General features: G+C 44.7%; 1 protein-coding gene across 2 annotated transcripts in view; it reads left to right on the top strand.

Moving 5' to 3' along the window:
• Positions 1-20722, top strand: part of LOC115133008 (PRKC apoptosis WT1 regulator protein) — an 84890-nt gene that overhangs the window by 36674 nt on the left and 27494 nt on the right. For both annotated transcript variants that reach the window (XM_029665804.2, XM_029665805.2), the window contains exon 3: positions 18078-18209. In XM_029665804.2, coding sequence (XP_029521664.1) covers positions 18078-18209 — 132 coding nt within the window. The remainder of the gene's footprint in view (positions 1-18077; positions 18210-20722) is intronic.

The raw sequence follows: 20722 nt of genomic DNA, 5'->3' as shown, positions 1-20722 counted from the left end.
CTGGGCCCCGGTTTGGGAATCATTCAAGTCCATATTTACCTTCTGTGTGTTTATACAATGGGCTTGGAAAGTTAACGCTGTTATTACAGTATATAAATCACAAAGGAGTCTTTATGAGATTAAGCATTATACATATGTGATATACACCAAAGCCATAATACTTTATGATTATCCCATTAACTATTGTTTCCCTTTGTTTTAATGCAGAGAGAGTATTTTAGACTTGTACATGGGCCCCAAGAGACTAGTCTCTGGGCCTTCTGCCCTCATTGGACCAACCCCAGCCTGAACCAATCAGAATGGGAGTGTGGTGGCTGTCCTCAGCACTCGTCACTCTTCACCCACTGCCCTGCCTGGTGAATATTACCTGGCTTGGACACTGTGATTCTTGGACTTTGAGCTATGTGTGGGTTTTTTGATTCACAACGAACATATGTGCAAGTGTACACAGTGCATGCTCTCGGTTTTGCGTTGTTAAATGGTAACAAATGGGTGCGGAATGTGTTGACGTTGTTTGGTTGTGCTGCCGCAAGGTCTGTGAGGAACCCGGGAGCCTGTTGCGCCGTGTGATTTATCCAACCTTTACATGGGAGCTCCGCTCGGCTCGTTAGTTCCTCATTAGTTAATGCCCAGGAATTCAGGGAGCTTCTCTGTCTTGCTGAATAATAAACTCTTCAGCGGAGCTCTCTTTTTTTTTTGTAGAAAACATCTGTGTTTTTCCGAGCCTCCTGTTCCCAGCTTCCCTTTCGGTCCCCCTTTTCAAGAACCCTTGGAGGAAATGAAAGTAGGAATGAGCTTTGAAGGGACTTGGCTGGGGGGAATAAGAGGTGGGAGGGACGTCTTCATTGTTCTCCTGTTTTTTATTTTTCTTCCAGAGGGCTGTCAATCAGATATAGTAGTCCCCCGGAGTTCCCACAGCCGTGCGGTAGGTAGTTAGGTTAATGTAGGTGTTCAGTCACCCCTGTGTGTGTTTAGAGAGGCTGTTCTTGTGAGCTTAACACTGGACTTAACCTCAATCGAATTCTTCATGTGGGGCTAGGGTGCAAGGGCCAGGGTCGTGCAAATTTTTTCTTTGGGCCATTGGGCTTTTAAACACATTCCTTTTTAAATGCTTTGTTTGGGAGAAGTGCATTAACATAGTTCTCTAAATATAAATGACTAATAAACACTATAATGTAAATTGTGTCAACTGCAAAAGTGTTAGTCAAAGCCCAAGAGGAGGATGTCCATCAATTTGATGCCAAACCTCAACTTTGCACCATGTGCCTCAGTTTATAAATTGCCATAGAAACATGCAGTGTTAACCCCCCCAAGGAAATGCCATATTTTGTGAGCCCATGTTTAGATTGTCCTGTTTAGTATAGTAAACATAATGTTTTGCTGGTTAAAGCCAGGTTTTTCTGGTTGGTTTCCAACATCTCACAACCTAGATCCTAAATGTTTAATCTTGTGAACTAAGTTTGCACGGTACATGTAAACTGTGTACCGTGCATCTGCACAAATGAGTATTTGTGTAAATAAATGGTGGTTGATGGAACATGGATTGGTGCAGATGGATTGATATTTTGCCAGAAACCCTTCATGGATCTGAGGGTGGCTGGCATTTTTCCATTCCATGTATTGAGCGGCTTAAAACGCTGCCTCCTCATGTGTTTGACTAACAGATGATCCGGGGTACAACTGGGAGATGACGCGGTATACTCTGTGTGTGGCTTTTCATTTTAGAACCTAGCCTAATTAAACATTCACTCCATCTTTTGATTCCTTCAAATTAAAGGGGGATGATACAAAAGCTAAGAAGAAAATGAGCATGAATGACAAAGCTAATAAGAAAAGAGGAGGACAGTTTGTTTCCCAAGGCTCGGTAATCCCATTACTACATTTGATTCTTGGAGTCAGTCTTGGTGTGTTCTGTTTTTCTCTCATTGTGAGAACAAGGAGCTCCATCTGAAATAATTGAATTGTGACCTACTCTAGATCAGTGCCCTGCGCTGGTTGCCAGAGGTATTTGTTTTGTTGCCATAAGACATTATCTCCTTAATTAGCTTGTTGTAATGTTGAAATTGCTTTTGAACAGGCCAGTCCCCTTACTGAGATGGAGGCAAAATATCCTGTCCTTTCAGTGCCATACTTAGAGCTGTTGGAACTAGGCTACACAGCAATACCCCACCACTCTAGCGTTCCTGAGAGTGAAACCACATTGAAGGCAGTATGTGTGTGGTATTTGATTGAATGATGAATACCCCTTCAAACTCAACCTCCAATGTGAAGTGAAGGATGACGCGGGAAATAGAAAGGGACAACATGTTCTCCCACTACTCGATGTCCTCAGTTCCCCCTCAATAACAGTGTGGTTTGTGCTATCACACTACTTTGAAATTGCCCTGGGTGCCAGACCAACAACGCCACATCATTACAAGACCAAAAAATGTTAGCTAAAGCAGAAAATGAGACGGACGGGCCTGACAGAGTATGAGAGAGGTAGAAACTATGCATTTAACATCAGATTGTTCTGATTGATACATATACTTCTGCACTCTGTCCAGCTCCATGCTCCCTACATGTACTTGTGGTCAGTGTGTTTCTAGGAGACCCGTTGGAGGTGTGTGTTTTGTTGTTGGAGGTGTGTGTTGTGTTGTGTTGTGCTGTGGCTGTATCTGTGGTAGACCTGTAAAGGTGTATAGTGGAGGAAGGTGGCTGCCTGGCAGGGGAGGATGGTTCAGTACTGCCATCAGGTGCCTTCAGTCTACTACTGCTCTGCTCTCTCCTATTGGCCCATCAGTAACCATAGAGACACAACACACTGGTCTGACTCACCGCTACTTTTCTTTTTATCTCCTCATCTCCTTCTGTCACTTGATGAGCAGGCACCATGATGTGTTACAGAAGAGCTGCACAGACATCTTATTCCTCTTGTATTTGTCTAACCTGAATCTAAAGAACCTTGATTCCAAGCAAAGGTTGTGACAGTTATTGAGACCTCTGTTGGAAATGGACTCCACAACCTTGCGGTCAGAGAGGACTTGTTCCATTCTCATGCATTGTGTTTGTCCTGGCTCTGTGTTTTACAGGGTCATAGTTGTGAAAGGATGTGGAAAGCCAAATACATTCTCATGTTCTAGACAGAATATATTATTCTACCCCATGAAAGGACAAAGGAAGCTGGTATTGAACCATGGCCCTTTAGGTTGTTTGGATTCATCCTGGCCATGAGAAGTGATGATATCTTCCAGTCTGACAATGTGATAGACATTTGTTGCTGCTACTGCTCTAGCTGGCTGCTGTGGACCGTCTTTGCTGCAGCCCAGCGTCTCTTTTGATAGCTCTATGAAACCCCAATAGTCCCGGAGTTGAGAGACTGTATGAGAGTGAAGAAGCTGCTGCCAAGAAACCGAGCCCAAAAAATGCGAGGGCTCACACAAAGGAGCGAGGGACTGAATGGCGCTTGGCTCTGACTGTCGTTGGCAATGGGTTTTTTTTTTAAACGTTTTTTTTTTAGACGAACCCAATCTAAGGGACGAAGAACCAATGGTGTTCTTTAAGCGTCCCGAGAGGTCTTATTGGCTCGTACTGGCCCAGCCAAGACATCTCTTCATCTCTCTATTGCCTCCTTTTGTTGGGGCGAACCACTACTGACACAATGACCCAGTGTTAAGTGCTGCTGTTGCTGATTCCCCTGCTGCTTGGATGAGCCCTCCTCTCTGTGCCAGGTTGCTAGGTAGCCTTAGATACAAGCATTCAAAAGGCTGACACAGAATATTATGTGGTGTCAGCTATTGTGTAATGCCCCATTTTTGTACTGGTATTCTTAAAAACAGGTCAGACAGAGGTTGATGGGTTGTTCATGTGTACAGATATTATGCATTCCAAAGATGACGGGTGTGTGGAGAATGTGGGTCTATCTGCCTCCTACAGGGTGTATGAGGCTAGAGGTCAGGTTGTAATGGGCTGGAGACACAGTAGGACTGGAGATAAGCAGACCATTAAACCTTGGGTTAGCCTCATACAGTGCATTCGGGAAGTAATCAGACCCCTTGACTTTTTCCAGACCCCTTATTCTAAAAAAAAATCTTCCTCAATCTACACACAATACCCCATAATGACTAAGTGAAAACAGGTTTTTAGAAATGTTTGCCCATTTATTACAAATACAAAACAGAAATACCTTATTTACATACAGTGGGGCAAAAAAAGTATTTAGTCAGCCACCAATTGTGCACGTTCTCCCACTTAAAAAGATGAGAGAGGCCTGTAATTTTCATCATAGGTACACTTCAACTATGACAGACAAAATGAGTGGGAAAAAATCCAGAAAATCACATTGTAGGATTTTTAATGAATTTGTTTGCAATTGATGGTGGAAAATAAGTATTTGGTCAATAACAGAAGTTTATCTCAATACTTTGTTATATACCCTTTGTTGGCAATGACAGAGGTCAAACGTTTTCTGTAAGTCTTCACAAGGTTTTCACACACTGTTGCTGGTATTTTGGCCCATTCCTCCATGCAGATCTCCTCTAGAGCAGTGATGTTTTGGGGCTGTTGCTGGGCAACACGGACTTTCAACTCCCTCCAAAGATTTTCTATGGGGTTGAGATCTGGAGACTGGCTAGGCCACTCCAGGACCTTGAAATGCTTCTTACGAAGCCACTCCTTCGTTGCCCAGGTGGTGTGTTTGGGATCATTGTCATGCTGAAAGACCCAGCCACGTTTCATCTTCAATGCCCTTGCTGATGGAAGGAGGTTTTCACTCAAAATCTCACGACACATGGCCCCATTCATTCTTTCCTTTACACGGATCAGTCGTCCTGGTCCCTTTGCAGAAAAACAACCCCCATGCTTCACAGTAGGTATGGTGTTCTTTGGATGCAACTCAGCATTCTTTGTCCTCCAAACACGACGACTTGAGTTTTTACCAAAAAGTTATATTTTGGTTTCATCAGACCATATGACATTCTCCCAATCTTCTTCTGGATTATCCAAATGCTCTCTAGCAAACTTCAGACGGGCCTGGACATGTACTGGCTTAAGCAGGGGGACACGTCTGGCACTGCAGGATTTGAGTCCCTGGCGGCGTAGTGTGTTGCTGATGGTAGGCTTTGTTACTTTGGTCCCAGCTCTCTGCAGGTCATTCACTAGGTCCCCCCATGTGGTTCTGGGATTTTTGTTCACCATTCTTGTAATCATTTTGACCCCACGGGCTGAGAACTTGCGTGGAGCCCCAGATCGAGGGAGATTCAGTGGTCTTGTATGTCTTCCATTTCCTAATAATTGCTCCCACAGTTGATTTCTTCAAACCAAGCTGCTTACCTATTGCAGATTCAGTCTTCCCAGCCTGGTGCAGGTCTACAATTTTGTTTCTGGTGTCCTTTGACAGCTCTTTGGTCTTGGCCATAGTGGAGTTTGGAGTGTGACTGTTTGAGGTTGTGGACAGGTGTCTTTTATACTGATAAGTTCAAACAGGTGCCATTAATACAGGTAACGAGTGGAGGACAGAGGAGGCTCTTAAAGAAGAAGGAACAGGTCTGTGAGAGCCAGAAATCTTGCTTGTTTGTAGGTGACCAAATACTTATTTTCCACCATAATTTGCAAATAAATTCATAAAAAATCCTACAATGTGATTTTCTGGATTTCTTTTTCTTCTCATTTTGTCTGTCATAGTTGAAGTGTACCTATGATAAATTATTTGCCTCATCTTTTTAAGTGGGAGAACTTGCAAAATTGGTGGCTGACTAAATACTTTTTTGCCCCACTGTAAGTATTCAGACCTTTTGCTATGAGACTTGAAAATTGAGCTCAGGTGCGTCCTGTTTCCATTGATCATCCTTGAGATAGTTCTACAACTTAATTGGAGTCCACCTGTTGTCCACCGGTCAAACTGAGCAATCGGGGGAGAAGGGCCTTGGTCAGGGAGGTGATCAAGATCCGGATGGTCACTCTGACAGAGCTCCACAGTTCCTCTGTGGAGATGGGAGAACCTTCCAGAAGGACAACCAACTCTGCAGCACTCCACCAGCGTGGGCTTAATGGTAGAGTAGCCAGACAGATGCCACTCCTCAGTAAAAGATACATGACAGCCTGCTTGGAGTTTGCCAAAAGGCACCTAAAGGACTCTTAGTCAATGAGAAACAAGATTATCTGGTCTGATGAAACTAAGATTGTACTCTTTGGCCTCAATGTCAAGCTTCACGTCTGGAGGAAACCTGGCACCATCCCCAAGGTGAAGCATGCTGGTGGCAGAATCATCTTGTGGGTATGTTTGAGACTAGTCAGGATCGAGGGTAAGATGAACGGAGCAAAGTACAGAGAGATCCTTGATGAAGAACGAGCTCCAGAGCGCTCAGAACAAACTGAGGAGATGGTTCACCTTCCAACAGGACAATGACCCTGAGCACACAGCCAAGGCAACACAGGAGTGGCTTCAGAACAAGTCTCTGAAGGTCCTTGAGTGGCCCAGCCAGAGCCTGGATTTGAACCCAATCGAACATCTCTGGAGAGACCTGAAAATAGCTGTGCAGTGACTGACCGAGCTTGAGAGGATCTGCAGAGTAACTCCCAAATACAGGTGTGCCAAGCTTGTAGTGTCATACCCAAGACGACTCAAGGCTGTAAACGCTGCCAAAGGTGCTTCAACAAAGTACTGAGTAAAGGGTCTTAATTCTTGACTTTGAAGTTTTATATTTTCTATAAATGTGGAGGATTTAACATTTAAAAAAAAACTGTTTTTGCTTTGTCGTGTGTAGATTGATGAAGAAAAAAACAAAAAGTCAAGGGGTCTGAAGACTTTCCGAATACACTGTATATCTGTCCCATCATTCCCTGCCACCACAGTGGTAACTCCCGAACAGCACCGGCCACCTCCCCTGACGCCCATACATCCCCCTAAGCGTGAGTCGGGAGCCAAAGGAACGGCCACGCATGGTTGTCCATGAAGGAAGGAAGGAAGGAAGGAAGGAAGGAAGGAAGGAAGGAAGGAAGGAAGGAAGGAAGGAAGGAAGGAAGGAAGGAAGGAAGGAAGGAAGGAAGGAAGGAAGGAAGGAAGGAAGGAAGGAAGGAAGGAAGGAAGGAAGGAAGGAAGGAGAGAGAGAGGACTCATTTGAGGCTGCCCTGCTTTCCCTTTTGTCTCCTGGCTACCTGCACTGCTTCCCCCTGCATGCTTCTGTAGGACTGTGTGGATGGTGCGGTGAATGGCAGAACAATGGAGGGACCTTGGCAGCCTGGCGCTGGAGGAGAAACAGCCTCACACCACGGGGTTGTTCTAAGTGTACCGGAGTGCAAGTCGAGGTCCAAAAGGCTCCTTGACAGCTTCTACCCCCAAGCCGTAAGACTGCTGAACAATTCATCAAATGTCCACCCGGATTATTTACATTGATACCCCCCCCCTTTGTTTTTACACTGCTGCTACTCACTGTTTATTATCTGTGCATAGTCACTTTACCCCTACCTACATGTACAAATGACCTCGACTAACCTGTACCCTCGCACATTGACTCGGTACCCGTAACCCCTGTATATAGCCTCCATTATTTTTATTCAATTGTTTTTTAAATATTAAAATATTTTCTTAACTCTATTTCTTGAACTGTACTGTTGGTTAAGGGCTTGTTAATAAGCATTTCACGGTAAAGTCTACACCTGTTGTATTCGGCGCATGTGACAAATAAAATGTGAATTGATTTACACCTCGATCAGACAGACAGCGTCATTGCATCAATGTGGCGTAATAAATTCTGCAGCCCAATTCCAACATTTGTTCTGGACGTGTGTGCAACAACAGTTCAACATTCACCTTTTGCTGCTATTTCTGTCAAGTCTAAAAAATACAATTTGATGAATACGTTGGATTTATCCATTGGATATGAATCTACTTCTGGTGTATCCAAACCAATGATGCTGTCAGTCTGATCGAGGCCTTTGACAAAACACAGGACCAGCTTCCCTGCTGACTCCATATACCACCACCATACACCCTGTGATTACTTCTGGTTTACAGGGATTCATTATGATGGTCCTGGTTCCAGAGCTGTAGGTCTAAGTACTCTAGCAGGTCCCAGTCACCATGAGCCTGGTCTCACTGTTTCACACTGGTTGAGTTACGGTACAGTACAGGCACCTTAGCTTGTGGATAGAAGACACTTGCCTTCAGACAGTTTCAAGGCCCTCACGCCAACTCTGGAGACGTGATGGTGTTGTTGTCATACAAACAGGAAGAGTATCAACCGTGTCATACTAGAAGAGTTGGACGTAACTGTTGGTATCATTTGAAAACCACACTGCCTTTGAGTAGGGGCAGCAGGTAGCCTAGCGGTTAAGAACGTGGGGCCAGTAACCGAATGGCTTGGTTCAAATTCCAGGGTCGGCAAGTTGGAAAAATCTGCCCTTCTGCTCTTGAGCAAGGCAGTTAACCCCCAACAACTGCTCCACAGGCGCCAATGATTGGAACATCGATTTAAGGGAGCCCCCCCGTACCTCTGATTCATAGGGTTAAATGCAGAAGACCCCTTTCGGTTGAATGCATTCAGTCGGTGTGAGGGCCTTGAAACTGTCTGCAGGCAACTGAAGATGGATGTAACATCTGGCAAATGACTAGTTACCCCCTTTCTCTTTCCCTATACCTGTGGACAGGCATGTCTGAACCTCGAGGCATGCAGAGGTTTCCTGTCATCATGATAGCACAATGAGTCTACCTGCACCAACCAGCTGCTCTAGGGTAGCCAGAGCAGTGGACCGGACCGAGTGTGTTTGCATTTGAATTTGTTTGCAGTTGAATGTGCGTGTGGCACTCCTCCCTGGTCAAACACTAGAGAAAACAAACAGTAGACTTGCTAATGGGGCCTTAACTACAAGCTGCATACCCTTCTATCAGACCCAGGCAAGCAGAGTTTATGCAGGGAGCTAGAGTCAACACACAGAGATAAAGACCCCCTGGCCAACAGGTTAGTTTGGTCTGCACAGTATACAGTCCTGCTGGCATGCTTCTATAAGAGGATCTGATAGGTTACGAAGACTAGACCGATGTATTAAACACTGCTCTCATTGGACGCTGATGAGACCAAATGTGCTGTATGGACTCCAACATAGAATTATTGTCTTGAATATTCACGTTTTATTTCATGAATGGATGCCATGTCCTGGTATGAAAGATGTACGTTATGGTCCAAAATCATAACAGCTGGAATGGGCTGTACATGTGCCTTCACGTCACACTGCCTTTTTACACAGGGTAAGATCACGTTGTTCTGGAGGGAAGACAATGGGGGGAGAGTGGATCTGTTGGCCATCACAGTTACAAGGTGAGTCTGTGTACAGACAGTCTAATGTGTACAGTAGCCAATTTCCTCTGTTGCATAAATTCAACCAAACATCCAGCCGCTAATTATTCATTAGGAATGAAGAGGCAACCATGTAATTAAGCAATTCTCCATACGACTGGAAAATTGCTACATCGTAACATAAGATCAGCGAATGACATGCATTCATAATATTTTACACCATTTTTCAGAGCTTGTTGTGTGGCATCTTCTTACCAAGGTTGTTTTCTCTGTTTGAGTCATTTTAAATAATGCTCACCTGAACCGATCATCTTTTCTGTCACTGTCTCTGACTGAATGTCTGACTGTCACTGTCTCTGACTGAATGAATGTCTGACTGTCACTGCCTCTGACTGAATGACTGTCACTGCCTCTGACTGAATGACTGTCACTGCCTCTGACTGAATGACTGTCACTGCCTCTGACTGAATGACTGTCTGACTGCCTCTGACTGAATGACTGTCACTGCCTCTGACTGAATGACTGTCACTGCCTCTGACTGTCTGACTGTCACTGCCTCTGACTGTCACTGCCTCTGACTGTCTGTCTGTCACTGCCTCTGACTGTCTGTCTGTCACTGCCTCTGACTGTCTGTCTGTCACTGCCTCTGACTGTCTGACTGTCACTGCCTCTGACTGTCACTGACTGTCTGACTGTCTGACTGTCACTGCCTCTGACTGTCACTGCCTCTGACTGTCACTGCCTCTGACTGTCACTGCCTCTGACTGTCTGACTGTCACTGCCTGTCTGACTGTCACTGCCTGTGACTGTCACTGCCTGTCTGACTGTCACTGCCTGTCTGACTGTCTGACTGTCACTGCCTCAATGACTGTCACTGTCTCTGACTGTCACTGTCTCTGACTGTCACTGCCTCTGACTGTCACTGCCTCTGACTGAATGACTGTCACTGCCTCTGACTGAATGACTGTCACCGCCTCTGGCTGAAAGACTGTCACCGCCTCTGGCTGAAAGACTGTCACCGCCTCTGACTGTCTGACTGTCACCGCCTCTGACTGTCTGACTGTCACCGCCTCTGACTGTCTGACTACCTCTGACTGTCACTGCCTCTGACTGAATGACTGTCACTGCCTCTGACTGAATGACTGTCACTGCCTCTGACTGAATGACTGTCTGACTGTCACTGCCTCTGACTGAATGACTGTCACTGCCTCTGACTGAATGACTGTCACTGCCTCTGACTGTCTGACTGCCGCTGACTGTCACTGCCTCTGACTGAATGACTGAATGACTGTCACTGCCTCTGACTGTCTGACTGTCACTGCCTCTCTGACTGTCACTGCCTCTCTGACTGTCACTGCCTGTCTGACTGTCACCGCCTCTGACTGAATGAATGTCACTGCCTCTGACTGAATGACTGTCACTGCCTCTGTCTGTCACTGCCTCTGACTGTCTGTCACTGCCTCTGACTGTCTGTCACTGCCTCTGACTGTCTGTCACTGCCTCTGACTGTCTGTCACTGCCTCTGACTGTCTGTCACTGCCTCTGACTGTCTGTCACTGCCTCTGACTGTCTGACTGTCACTGCCTCTGACTGTCTGACTGTCACTGCCTCTGACTGTCACTGACTGTCACTGACTGAATGACTGTCACTGACTGTCACTGACTGAATGACTGTCACTGACTGTCACTGACTGAATGACTGTCACTGACTGTCACTGACTGAATGACTGTCACTGCCTCTGACTGAATGACTGTCACTGCCTCTGACTGTCTGACTGTCACTGCCTCTGACTGTCTGTCTGTCACTGCCTCTGACTGTCTGACTGTCACTGCCTCTGACTGTCTGACTGTCACTGCCTCTGACTGTCTGACTGTCACTGCCTCTGACTGTCTGACTGTCACTGCCTCTGACTGTCTGACTGTCACTGCCTCTGACTGTCTGACTGTCACTGCCTCTGACTGTCTGACTGTCACTGCCTCTGACTGTCTGACTGTCACTGCCTCTGACTGTCTGACTGTCACTGCCTCTGACTGTCACTGCCTCTGACTGTCACTGCCTCTGACTGTCACTGCCTGTCTGACTGTCTGACTGTCACTGACTGTCTGACTGTCACTGCCTCTGACTGTCACTGCCTGTCTGACTGTCTGACTGTCACTGCCTGTCTGACTGTCTGACTGTCACTGCCTGTCTGACTGTCTGACTGTCACTGCCTCTGACTGAATGACTGTCACTGCCTCTGACTGTCACTGAATGACTGTCACTGCCTCTGACTGAATGACTGTCACTGCCTCTGACTGTCTGACTGCCTCTGACTGTCTGACTGCCTCTGACTGTCTGACTGTCACTGCCTCTGACTGAATGACTGTCACTGCCTCTGACTGTCTGACTGTCACCGCCTCTGACTGAATGAATGTCTGACTGTCACCGCCTCTGACTGAATGAATGTCACTGCCTCTGACTGAATGACTGTCACTGCCTCTGACTGAATGACTGTCACTGCCTCTGACTGAATGACTGTCACTGCCTCTGACTGAATGACTGTCACTGCCTCTGACTGAATGACTGTCACTGCCTCTGACTGAATGACTGTCACTGCCTCTGACTGACTGTCACTGCCTCTGACTGTCTGACTGCCTCTGACTGTCTGACTGCCTCTGACTGTCTGTCACTGCCTCTGACTGTCTGTCACTGCCTCTGACTGTCTGTCACTGCCTCTGACTGTCTGTCACTGCCTCTGACTGTCTGACTGTCACTGCCTCTGACTGTCACTGCCTCTGACTGTCTGACTGTCACTGCCTCTGACTGTCTGACTGTCACTGCCTCTGACTGTCTGACTGTCACTGCCTCTGACTGTCACTGCCTCTGACTGTCACTGCCTCTGACTCTCTGACTGTCACTGCCTCTGACTGTCACTGCCTCTGACTCTCTGACTGTCACTGCCTCTGACTGTCTGACTGTCACTGCCTCTGACTGAATGACTGTCTGACTGCCTCTGACAATGACTGTCTGACTGCACGCCACATTTAAGGCTGGGAATAAAACATGAGGCAGAGAACTCTCCTAGTAGCAGGATGCCTATGAAAAATCAATGTTAATTTTGCACCAGGAATGCATAATGCAATACATGTAATTTAAGTATGTTGTCACCTATTTGTATCCATGAAAAAGACTTTGATATTTTCATGGCGGTTGAGCAACTCGCTAAACTATCATTCATTGTTCTTATGACCGGTCTGACAGCTTGCGGATGAAACCGGGGAGATGTCATGACCACACATCCTCTGAGGTCAGGGCTCATCCTGCCTAAAGCAGTGCCTCTAAGGAGACTGACCGGTGGTCCTTTGTAGCTCCGTTGGTAGAGCATGGCACTTGTAACGCCAAGGTCATGGGTTCGATTCCCATATGTAAAATGTTATGCACACATGACTGTAAGTTGCTTTGCATAAAAGTGTCTGCCAAATGGCATATATATTCAATGTTTAATAAGGTCTGCCTCAGGCCTCTCCTGGGGGCTACATAGACCGATGGACAACCAAACAGTTGTTATCCATTAGCTACACATGGCAATTATTGCTCCATTTAATTGATTCTCTTTCACAGTCTATATAAAATCGTAATGCTCTCCAAAATAAGACAACCTCATTCTGTGATACAACATTAGGAATGGGGTTAGTACAGAGCTGGGTGGTATTGCAGTGTAAGCTACCATTTTAGGAGTTTAGGCCCTGAGTCTGTTTTAATACCTTCTCTGCCCTCTCTCAAACTCTTCCCCAAAGCCTCATAACATGCCCAGCAGTTCAATTCCTGGCTCTTCAGCCAAACCACAGAGGTTATAGAGCATAGAATGAGGCTGGCAAAACAAGAGCACAGTGAGAGACACAGTGCGTTGTTGTTGCATGGTCTATTCCCACAGATGGATTAAATCTGGGGCCAGAGGTCAGACAGTAGACCTCTGCTTGGCCTCCTGGCTGCCCAGGTCTAACTACAACAGAGAGAGAAGCTGATGCTGGTACTGTCTCATGATTGATGACCACGGAGGAAATATAGTGCGTTTCCTAGTAGTTGTAGCCTATGTTTTGTAATGGTATACTTTTACTGTCACCCCACATGGAGATTCCGTCCCTGTGAGGTCTGGTGGAGTATTAAACATGCTTGTTAAAACGTTATTGCTGTAAAGTTTGATAAAAAGGGGGAAATGTGGACTTCTGCTTTAGACCCAGTTTAATGGTCCTTTCCCAGTCCAGGCTTGTGCTTAATAAACATTGATTAAAAAAGATATATACATAAAGAAGTTGTACTCACAGCCAAGACAAGCTGCATTTTATGAGAATGTCTTGTACACGGTTTGACTTCAAGGCCCAAACCAACCCCTGCAAGGAAAAACAAGTTTATTTGGAATTTCAACCCAGAAGTTAAATGAAAAACAACATATTTTGGGAACAAAACCAGTCTGGGATTAACAGGGGCGATAAATCCCGCTTTCTGAGTTTGGGGAGAGAGAGTTGGCACTGACTTAAACCATCCCTGAGCTTCTAAGGTTGGCCCAATAGCTGACCAGCATCTCCATCTGTCTGACAGCCCACTGAGCAGTTTGCAGCCTCTTCATCGCTCTCATTGTGTGTGTGCGGGTGCGCGCCATGACAGCTTGCCTGAATCCTGGCACTGAACACCACTCTCTTGGACTCTTTATGCCGCCAAAAGGCATTGTGGGTAATGCATCATTCACCTAATCTGCCTCCATGATATTATTATTCCACTTGGGAACATAAGTTGTTGCGATAACCAGACAGTCATATTTTACACCAGCTCTTATGACCTTGTCAGATGATATGGTTCAGGCCTCATAGCTGGCAAACCTCTACTTTAACCCACATGGGCAACAACGTCCTCAAGTGTCACATTTATCCCCCCGACTCTCGCTGTGGATGTTTTTTCTCCCTAAGATCTCTGACAGACCTGAGTTCCTCCAGTCCCTCCAGAGAGCTCTGTGTTGTATTTGTGAGCCAGGTCATACCTGAGGCTGAACGAACAATGCTGATTATTAACGAACAGTGGGCAGTGTGTGAATCACCTCAGTGCCGTTGTTCCTCTCCTTTCCTCACTGCTCCTCTCCATCTCTAACACATCATCCAAATGAACTCGGTCAGTGCCAGGGCATGCGGCAGGTAATTAATGCACATAAGTCATTAAGCACGGTCACACAATAACACCGTAGCAGCAGCCTCCAGTGGGAAGACAATCCAGTGGACGGAGGTGCCCTTTGCTTGTTGATTAATACATTTGAGGAGTAAACGGACAGAGCGCTGGCACGTTAACAAGTCGGCGCTGGCGGTCAGGTTCGATTTTTCAAATGGGTCCTCTGGGGAGGGAGGGAGATAGGATACTATGAGTGTTAGTGTTTAGGAAGGGGATATTTAGATATAGGACCACACTGAGGAGAGAGAGAGAAGATATTGTTAGTGTTTAGGAAGGGGATATTAAGTATGACCACACTGAGGAGAGAGAGAGAAGATGTTAGTGTTTAGGAAGGGCATATTAAGTATGACCACACTGAGGAGAGAGAGAGAAGATGTTAGTGTTTAGGAAGGGCATATTAAGTATGACCACACTGAGGAGAGAGAGAAGATGTTAGTGTTTAGGAAGGGCATATTAAGTATGACCACACTGAGGAGAGAGAGAAGATATTGTTAGTGTTTAGGAAGGGGATATTAAGTATGACCACACTGAGGAGAGAGAAGATATTGTTAGTGTTTAGGAAGGGGATATTAAGTATGACCACACTGAGGAGAGAGAAGATATTGTTAGTGTTTAGGAAGAGGATATTAAGTATGACCACACTGAGGAGAGAGAAGATATTGTTAGTGTTTAGGAAGGGGATATTAAGTATGACCACACTGAGGAGAGAGAGAGAAGATACTATGAGTGCTCTGCCTGTACGAGCTGTCTGCAGCTATAGTTCTGTCAAGGAGCAGCTGTTGGAAATTGTTCTTGAGGATTAAAAAAAAAATCTAACAAGGTGAGGATGCTGTAAACAGTTCAGATTCTTCACCTCCATTACATAAGCAGTGTTATTTGAGACACTGAAATGTCCATTCAGGGAGGTATAGACAGTCCATTCAGGGAGGTATAGACACAGTCCATTCAGGGAGGTATAGACACCAAAAGTCAGACATTTAGCAAATTCCTCCTGCCATGGCTACAGCATTAGAATGATAGATTGCAGATCACTTTACCCCAAAAAGACCACATTTCCACCCAGCACACACATTCCTAATGGACCGCCACAGTCGGGTCCAGATGTAGCTTCTTAACTGGACTTGTCTTCCCATGAACACGGGTGTTATGGCGTTTGGAGACCTCAAGAACATGTTGAGTAAACGCTCTTCAGAGGCCTCACGCTTTACGCCTGCCGAGATCCCACACATTATAAACAGGAAGAGGAAGGAATGTTGGGACTCGGCTGCTTCTTTTCAGAACTCACTCCTCCACTTCCCCTCTGGTGTGTGTCATCATCACCACTTTATCTGAGTCCCTCGATGGGAGGAAATGTACTCTGTGTTTCCCAGGGCAACCACTATGTTAAGGTTTTCTTGCGTCGAAGGAGAGGAGGACCAAAATGCAGCGTAGTTATTTTGATACATGTTTAATAAAAGAATAAACACAAACAATACAAAACAAGAAACGTGAAAACCTAAATAGCCTTATCTGGTGCAAACTAACACTGAGACAGGAACAATCACCCATGAAACACTCAAAGAATATGGCTGCCTAAATATGGTTCCCAATCAGAGACAACGATAAACACCTGCCTCTGATTGAGAACCACTTCAGGCAACCATAGACTTTTATAGATAACCCCACTATACCACAATCCCAATACCTACAAATAAAACAAGACAAAACACACCACATAATTAACCCATGTCACACCCTGGCCTGACCAAAATAATAAAGAAAATACTAAGACCATGGCGTGACACACTAGTGCCCACTTCCTGATTTCAGTAGGTGATACTTGTCCCTAGTCGAGGTGTGTGTATGTGTTCTAAGTGTGTTTATCTGTATTTTAAATACAGCTGTCTGTTGGATAATTTGTGAAGTTACACCATGATACTGTATACCCATTCGTAATAGTTAGTTTCTGTACATTAGTCATATACAGTATACTATTATTTGTATGTCTCTGCCTCCAGTATGAAGTTTTGCGAGCCAATGCTAGCTAGCATTAGCACAATGACTGGAAGTCTATGGTATCTACTAGCATGCTAAGGACAGTATCCTATAATACTTCACTATAAGACTTGGTAATGTGAAAGGGAATGCTGGACCAAGGTTATATACCCATATGACTTTACATATGACTTCACATAGTCTCCTCACTGGCTGAAATCAGAAACAAAAACATCCCTTTAAAAGGATGAGCCTAGATTTCCCATTGTTTTATCTGGAATAAGACAAATGCATGGAAATTATTTGAAGTAATAGTGGGTAAAACAGCCAGCACCGTGATCCAAAATAAACGTTTGTAACCCAGTTTCAGATATACTGTTGCATAGCAACGTTTTTAGTCCTAAATCACTGTGTCGATGTAGACGGACTTCTGTTAGACTGTGTAATATCCCTCGTTATTCCATATGTGGCTGTTATTAGTTCAATGTTTCTGACCCCTGAAGACTACAGCTGTGTATCGCTGTAGGCAGGGAAACATTTTGGCAAATCAAACCGCACAGAGCATCCCTGTGCCCTTTGCAGGGGTCAGACGGCTAAAGGCAGGCAGTGTGCGTTTACTGAGGAGGTTTGCACTGACACAGGTAGCGTGTGTGTGTGTGTGTGTGTGTGTGTCAATATGTCATAGGCCAGACAGGAACAGCTAGCGTCCGCCTCTGGCTGAGTTAGAGGAGAAAGGAGTTGGCATCTCCCCAGGCGTGCTGATAAATGTTTTGGCAGGAAGGTCTTTGCAAATGACTACATTCCTTTTAGCCTTTTTTAAGGCTATTTTTACCATTCAAGGGCCTTTTCGTTCAGTAAGCACTTTTTTTCTTCGTTGCACAGTGTGGAAATAGGAAAGACTGTTTTTTGTTCTGTACGAGTGGGAGGTTGGCTCCTGTTTCTGTCAATGCAGATGATACAACCATCAAGTTCAAAGTCAAACTGCATTTTCTCAATGTATCTTCATTTATTTTGAGCCTCTACTTAACTTAATCGCATATTTCATGAATAAGTTGCCTAAATAGGAAGTCAAGATGATATATTATAAACAATTTAAGCTGAGAGCAGAGATGCCTCAGTAAAGTTGGAAGCATTCTCAGAATTTCTCGCTGTGCCCTGCATCACATGGTGTTGTTGACTCTGTGTTTTCGGGGACATTCCACTTGTCAAAAAGGCCTCTCTGACTACACGTCCACAGCAGCAGTGTAAGGACCCCTTGCCGGCCGTCTTCCTGTTTCCTGCATGTCCCGGTGAATGTGGACTAGGCTGTGTTAGAGCTGTTTAGGGGCTGTAAAATAAATCATGTCTTAAGAGGATTAAGGGGACCTGGGCCACATCTCTCTGGAGGTTACCACGGTTACAGTGAGAATGACCTCGGCTGTCAACAGTGGTGTCTCACTCCCCGTGCCTCTCTCACTTTATTTCTCTATTTCTCTCACTCTTACAATAATGTACATCCTTTTGATATGTTACTTAGTGTATAGCATAGTTTAAAAAAAAATTGCACCTAAAAACCATTCAATAAGTTGACCCCTATATTCACATCTTAATTGTTCAATAAATGTGTGTTCGACTCTCTCTCTCTCTCTATTGCAGAGCCTGGATGAGCTGGATGATGACGACGGAAGGGATAAGGCGAAGGAGGAGGAGCAGCAGCTGACACAGCTCAACACGGAACAGAACGAAGCCATGACCTCTGACCCTGGGGCCACCACCCACTTACTACAGGTGAGGACAAGGTCACATGTCACCCAACCTCACTGACCTTTACCCCTTAGTGTAATACCTAGGGCCTGGAGTTTAGCCTGACCATGTAACCGGACCAGGAAACACTCTGGGCTGAAGTCCTATCAACCAATAAGGCTTTTGGCTCCCCAAGTTTTGTACACACTTATATGGTTCTTTGATCACTGAAACAAAATGGTTCCATATACTGGAGAACACTGAATGGTGCCATTTATGAATTATGGCTACTACTATTAAATAATCATATTTTGAGCTAAGGATATACTTTAATAAACAATTAAATAATGGGCAAAAGAATACCAGCATAGTTTTTAGAATTATTTGCCATTCAATGCGAACATAGTTAGGAAATATGAAGTACAATACTTTGTCCATTAGTTAGTGATCAACAAAAAGGTGTCTTCTGCTCCATTCTCAACCACCACCAAACAGCAGACATCACACATACAGTTGAGACAACCACAGGTTCAAGCTGCATGTATCGCCCCTTGATGGAGAGCATGTTGTGGGGTTAAGGGCCTTGCTCAAGGGCCTAACATAAGGGAATGTTTTGAGGATATGAACCCAGCAGCCCTCCAGTTGACAGATCAATTCTGCCATTTTTATTTTCTCTTAACGCCCGACCCGGGATTAGAACCAGCCACCTTTCAGCCACAGGCCCAACTCCTTAGGCACTGGACTACCTGCTTGACTGGTTCCAGATAAGAAGAAAAAATGAACATGAATTAATCTCCAGAAATAAGCATGTGTTAACCTGCCAAAATGCTATGCAGACATACAATTATTATGATGTAGAAGAACAACTTGCATGCCGTTGTCCGCAGCAGCCGAAAGAGAGAGCCTCTGATAGTTCTGGGATACCGAAAGAGAGAGCCTCTGATAGTTCTGGGATACTGAAAGAGAGAGCCTCTGATAGTTCTGGGATACTGAAAGAGAGAGCCTCTGATAGTTATGGGATACCGAAAGAGAGAGCCTCTGATAGTTATGGGATACCGAAAGAGAGAGCCTCTGATAGTTATGGGATACCGAAAGAGAGAGCCTCTGATAGTTCTGGGATACCGAAAGAGAGAGCCTCTGATAGTTCTGGGATACTGAAAGAGAGAGCCTCTGATAGTTCTGGGATACTGAAAGAGAGAGCCTCTGATAGTTATGGGATACCGAAAGAGAGAGCCTCTGATAGTTATGGGATACCGAAAGAGAGAGCCTCTGATAGTTATGGGATACCGAAAGAGAGAGCCTCTGATAGTTCTGGGATACCGAAAGAGAGAGCCTCTGATAGTTCTGGGATACCGAAAGAGAGAGCCTCTGATAGTTCTGGGATACCGAAAGAGAGAGCCTCTGATAGTTCTGGGATACCGAAAGAGAGAGCCTCTGATAGTTCTGGGATACCGAAAGAGAGAGCCTCTGATAGTTCTGGGATACGGAAAGAGAGAGCCTCTGATAGTTCTGGGATACGGAAAGAGAGAGCCTCTGATAGTTCTGTGATGCTGAAAGGGAGAGCCTCTGATAGTTCTGGGATACTGAAAGAGAGAGCCTCTGATAGTCCTGGGATACTGAAAGAGAGAGCCTCTGATAGTTCTGGGATACTGAAAGAGCGAGCCTCTGATAGTTCTGGGATACTGAAAGAGCGAGCCTCTGATAGTTCTGGGATACTGAAAGAGAGAGCAGAACATAGATTGTGTGTTAAAAGTCATGCAATGATTAACTAGGCTATTGAATCACCAATACTTATTATTCATAATTTATTATAAATCATTTATTACATACCTCTTCTCATTCAGAAACAGTCTTCTAATGGTTTTAATGAACATAGTCCCTTCAATTGACTCTGAAACGAAAGAGAGAATTAGCTAATTACTAATGTCAGACTGGGTCTGTAGCTCTATTTGGCATATCCCATAATAAAAAATGGTTTATTAGAAAGAGAAAGCTAGCTTGTGAAGTGGCAAATTAAAGTAGCCTAGCTTTTTCTGTTTAGCTAGCTAGCTTACAAACATGCTCATTCTAATAACGTTTCAACTTTATTTATCTAGTATATAGCTTATAATAAGACTTTGGCTTCATATATTTTTTATAAAATAATCAACTTTGTGTGTGTATGTATATATATATATATATATATATATATATATATATATATATATATATATATATATATATATATATATATATATATATATATATATATATAATTTCCTCTTGCTTCTAGCTAGAATTTAGTTTGCAACAGCACAAGTCTGTGCCTGGCTGTTTGCCACTCAGACCTTGGCAACAATGTTGCAAAATATACATTAGCTCTCCATGGCAAGGGAAAGATTAAACGTGTCAGACTTCAGCTCGCCATTTTCCTGAACAGGTGAAGTCATACAGCACCATCATTAATATGGATATATATGTCAATGGAAAACGGCTAAAACAAATGAAGAGGGAATGTTAGCTGTCATTTCAGAGTTTGATGTGACTGGGTTAGCTTTTGTTTGCTGTTTAATTTCTAA

This window comes from Oncorhynchus nerka, linkage group LG8 (assembly GCF_034236695.1).
Source record: "Oncorhynchus nerka isolate Pitt River linkage group LG8, Oner_Uvic_2.0, whole genome shotgun sequence".
Taxonomy (NCBI): Eukaryota; Metazoa; Chordata; class Actinopteri; order Salmoniformes; family Salmonidae; genus Oncorhynchus; species Oncorhynchus nerka.
This window is presented reverse-complemented; position numbering and strand designations above follow the sequence as displayed.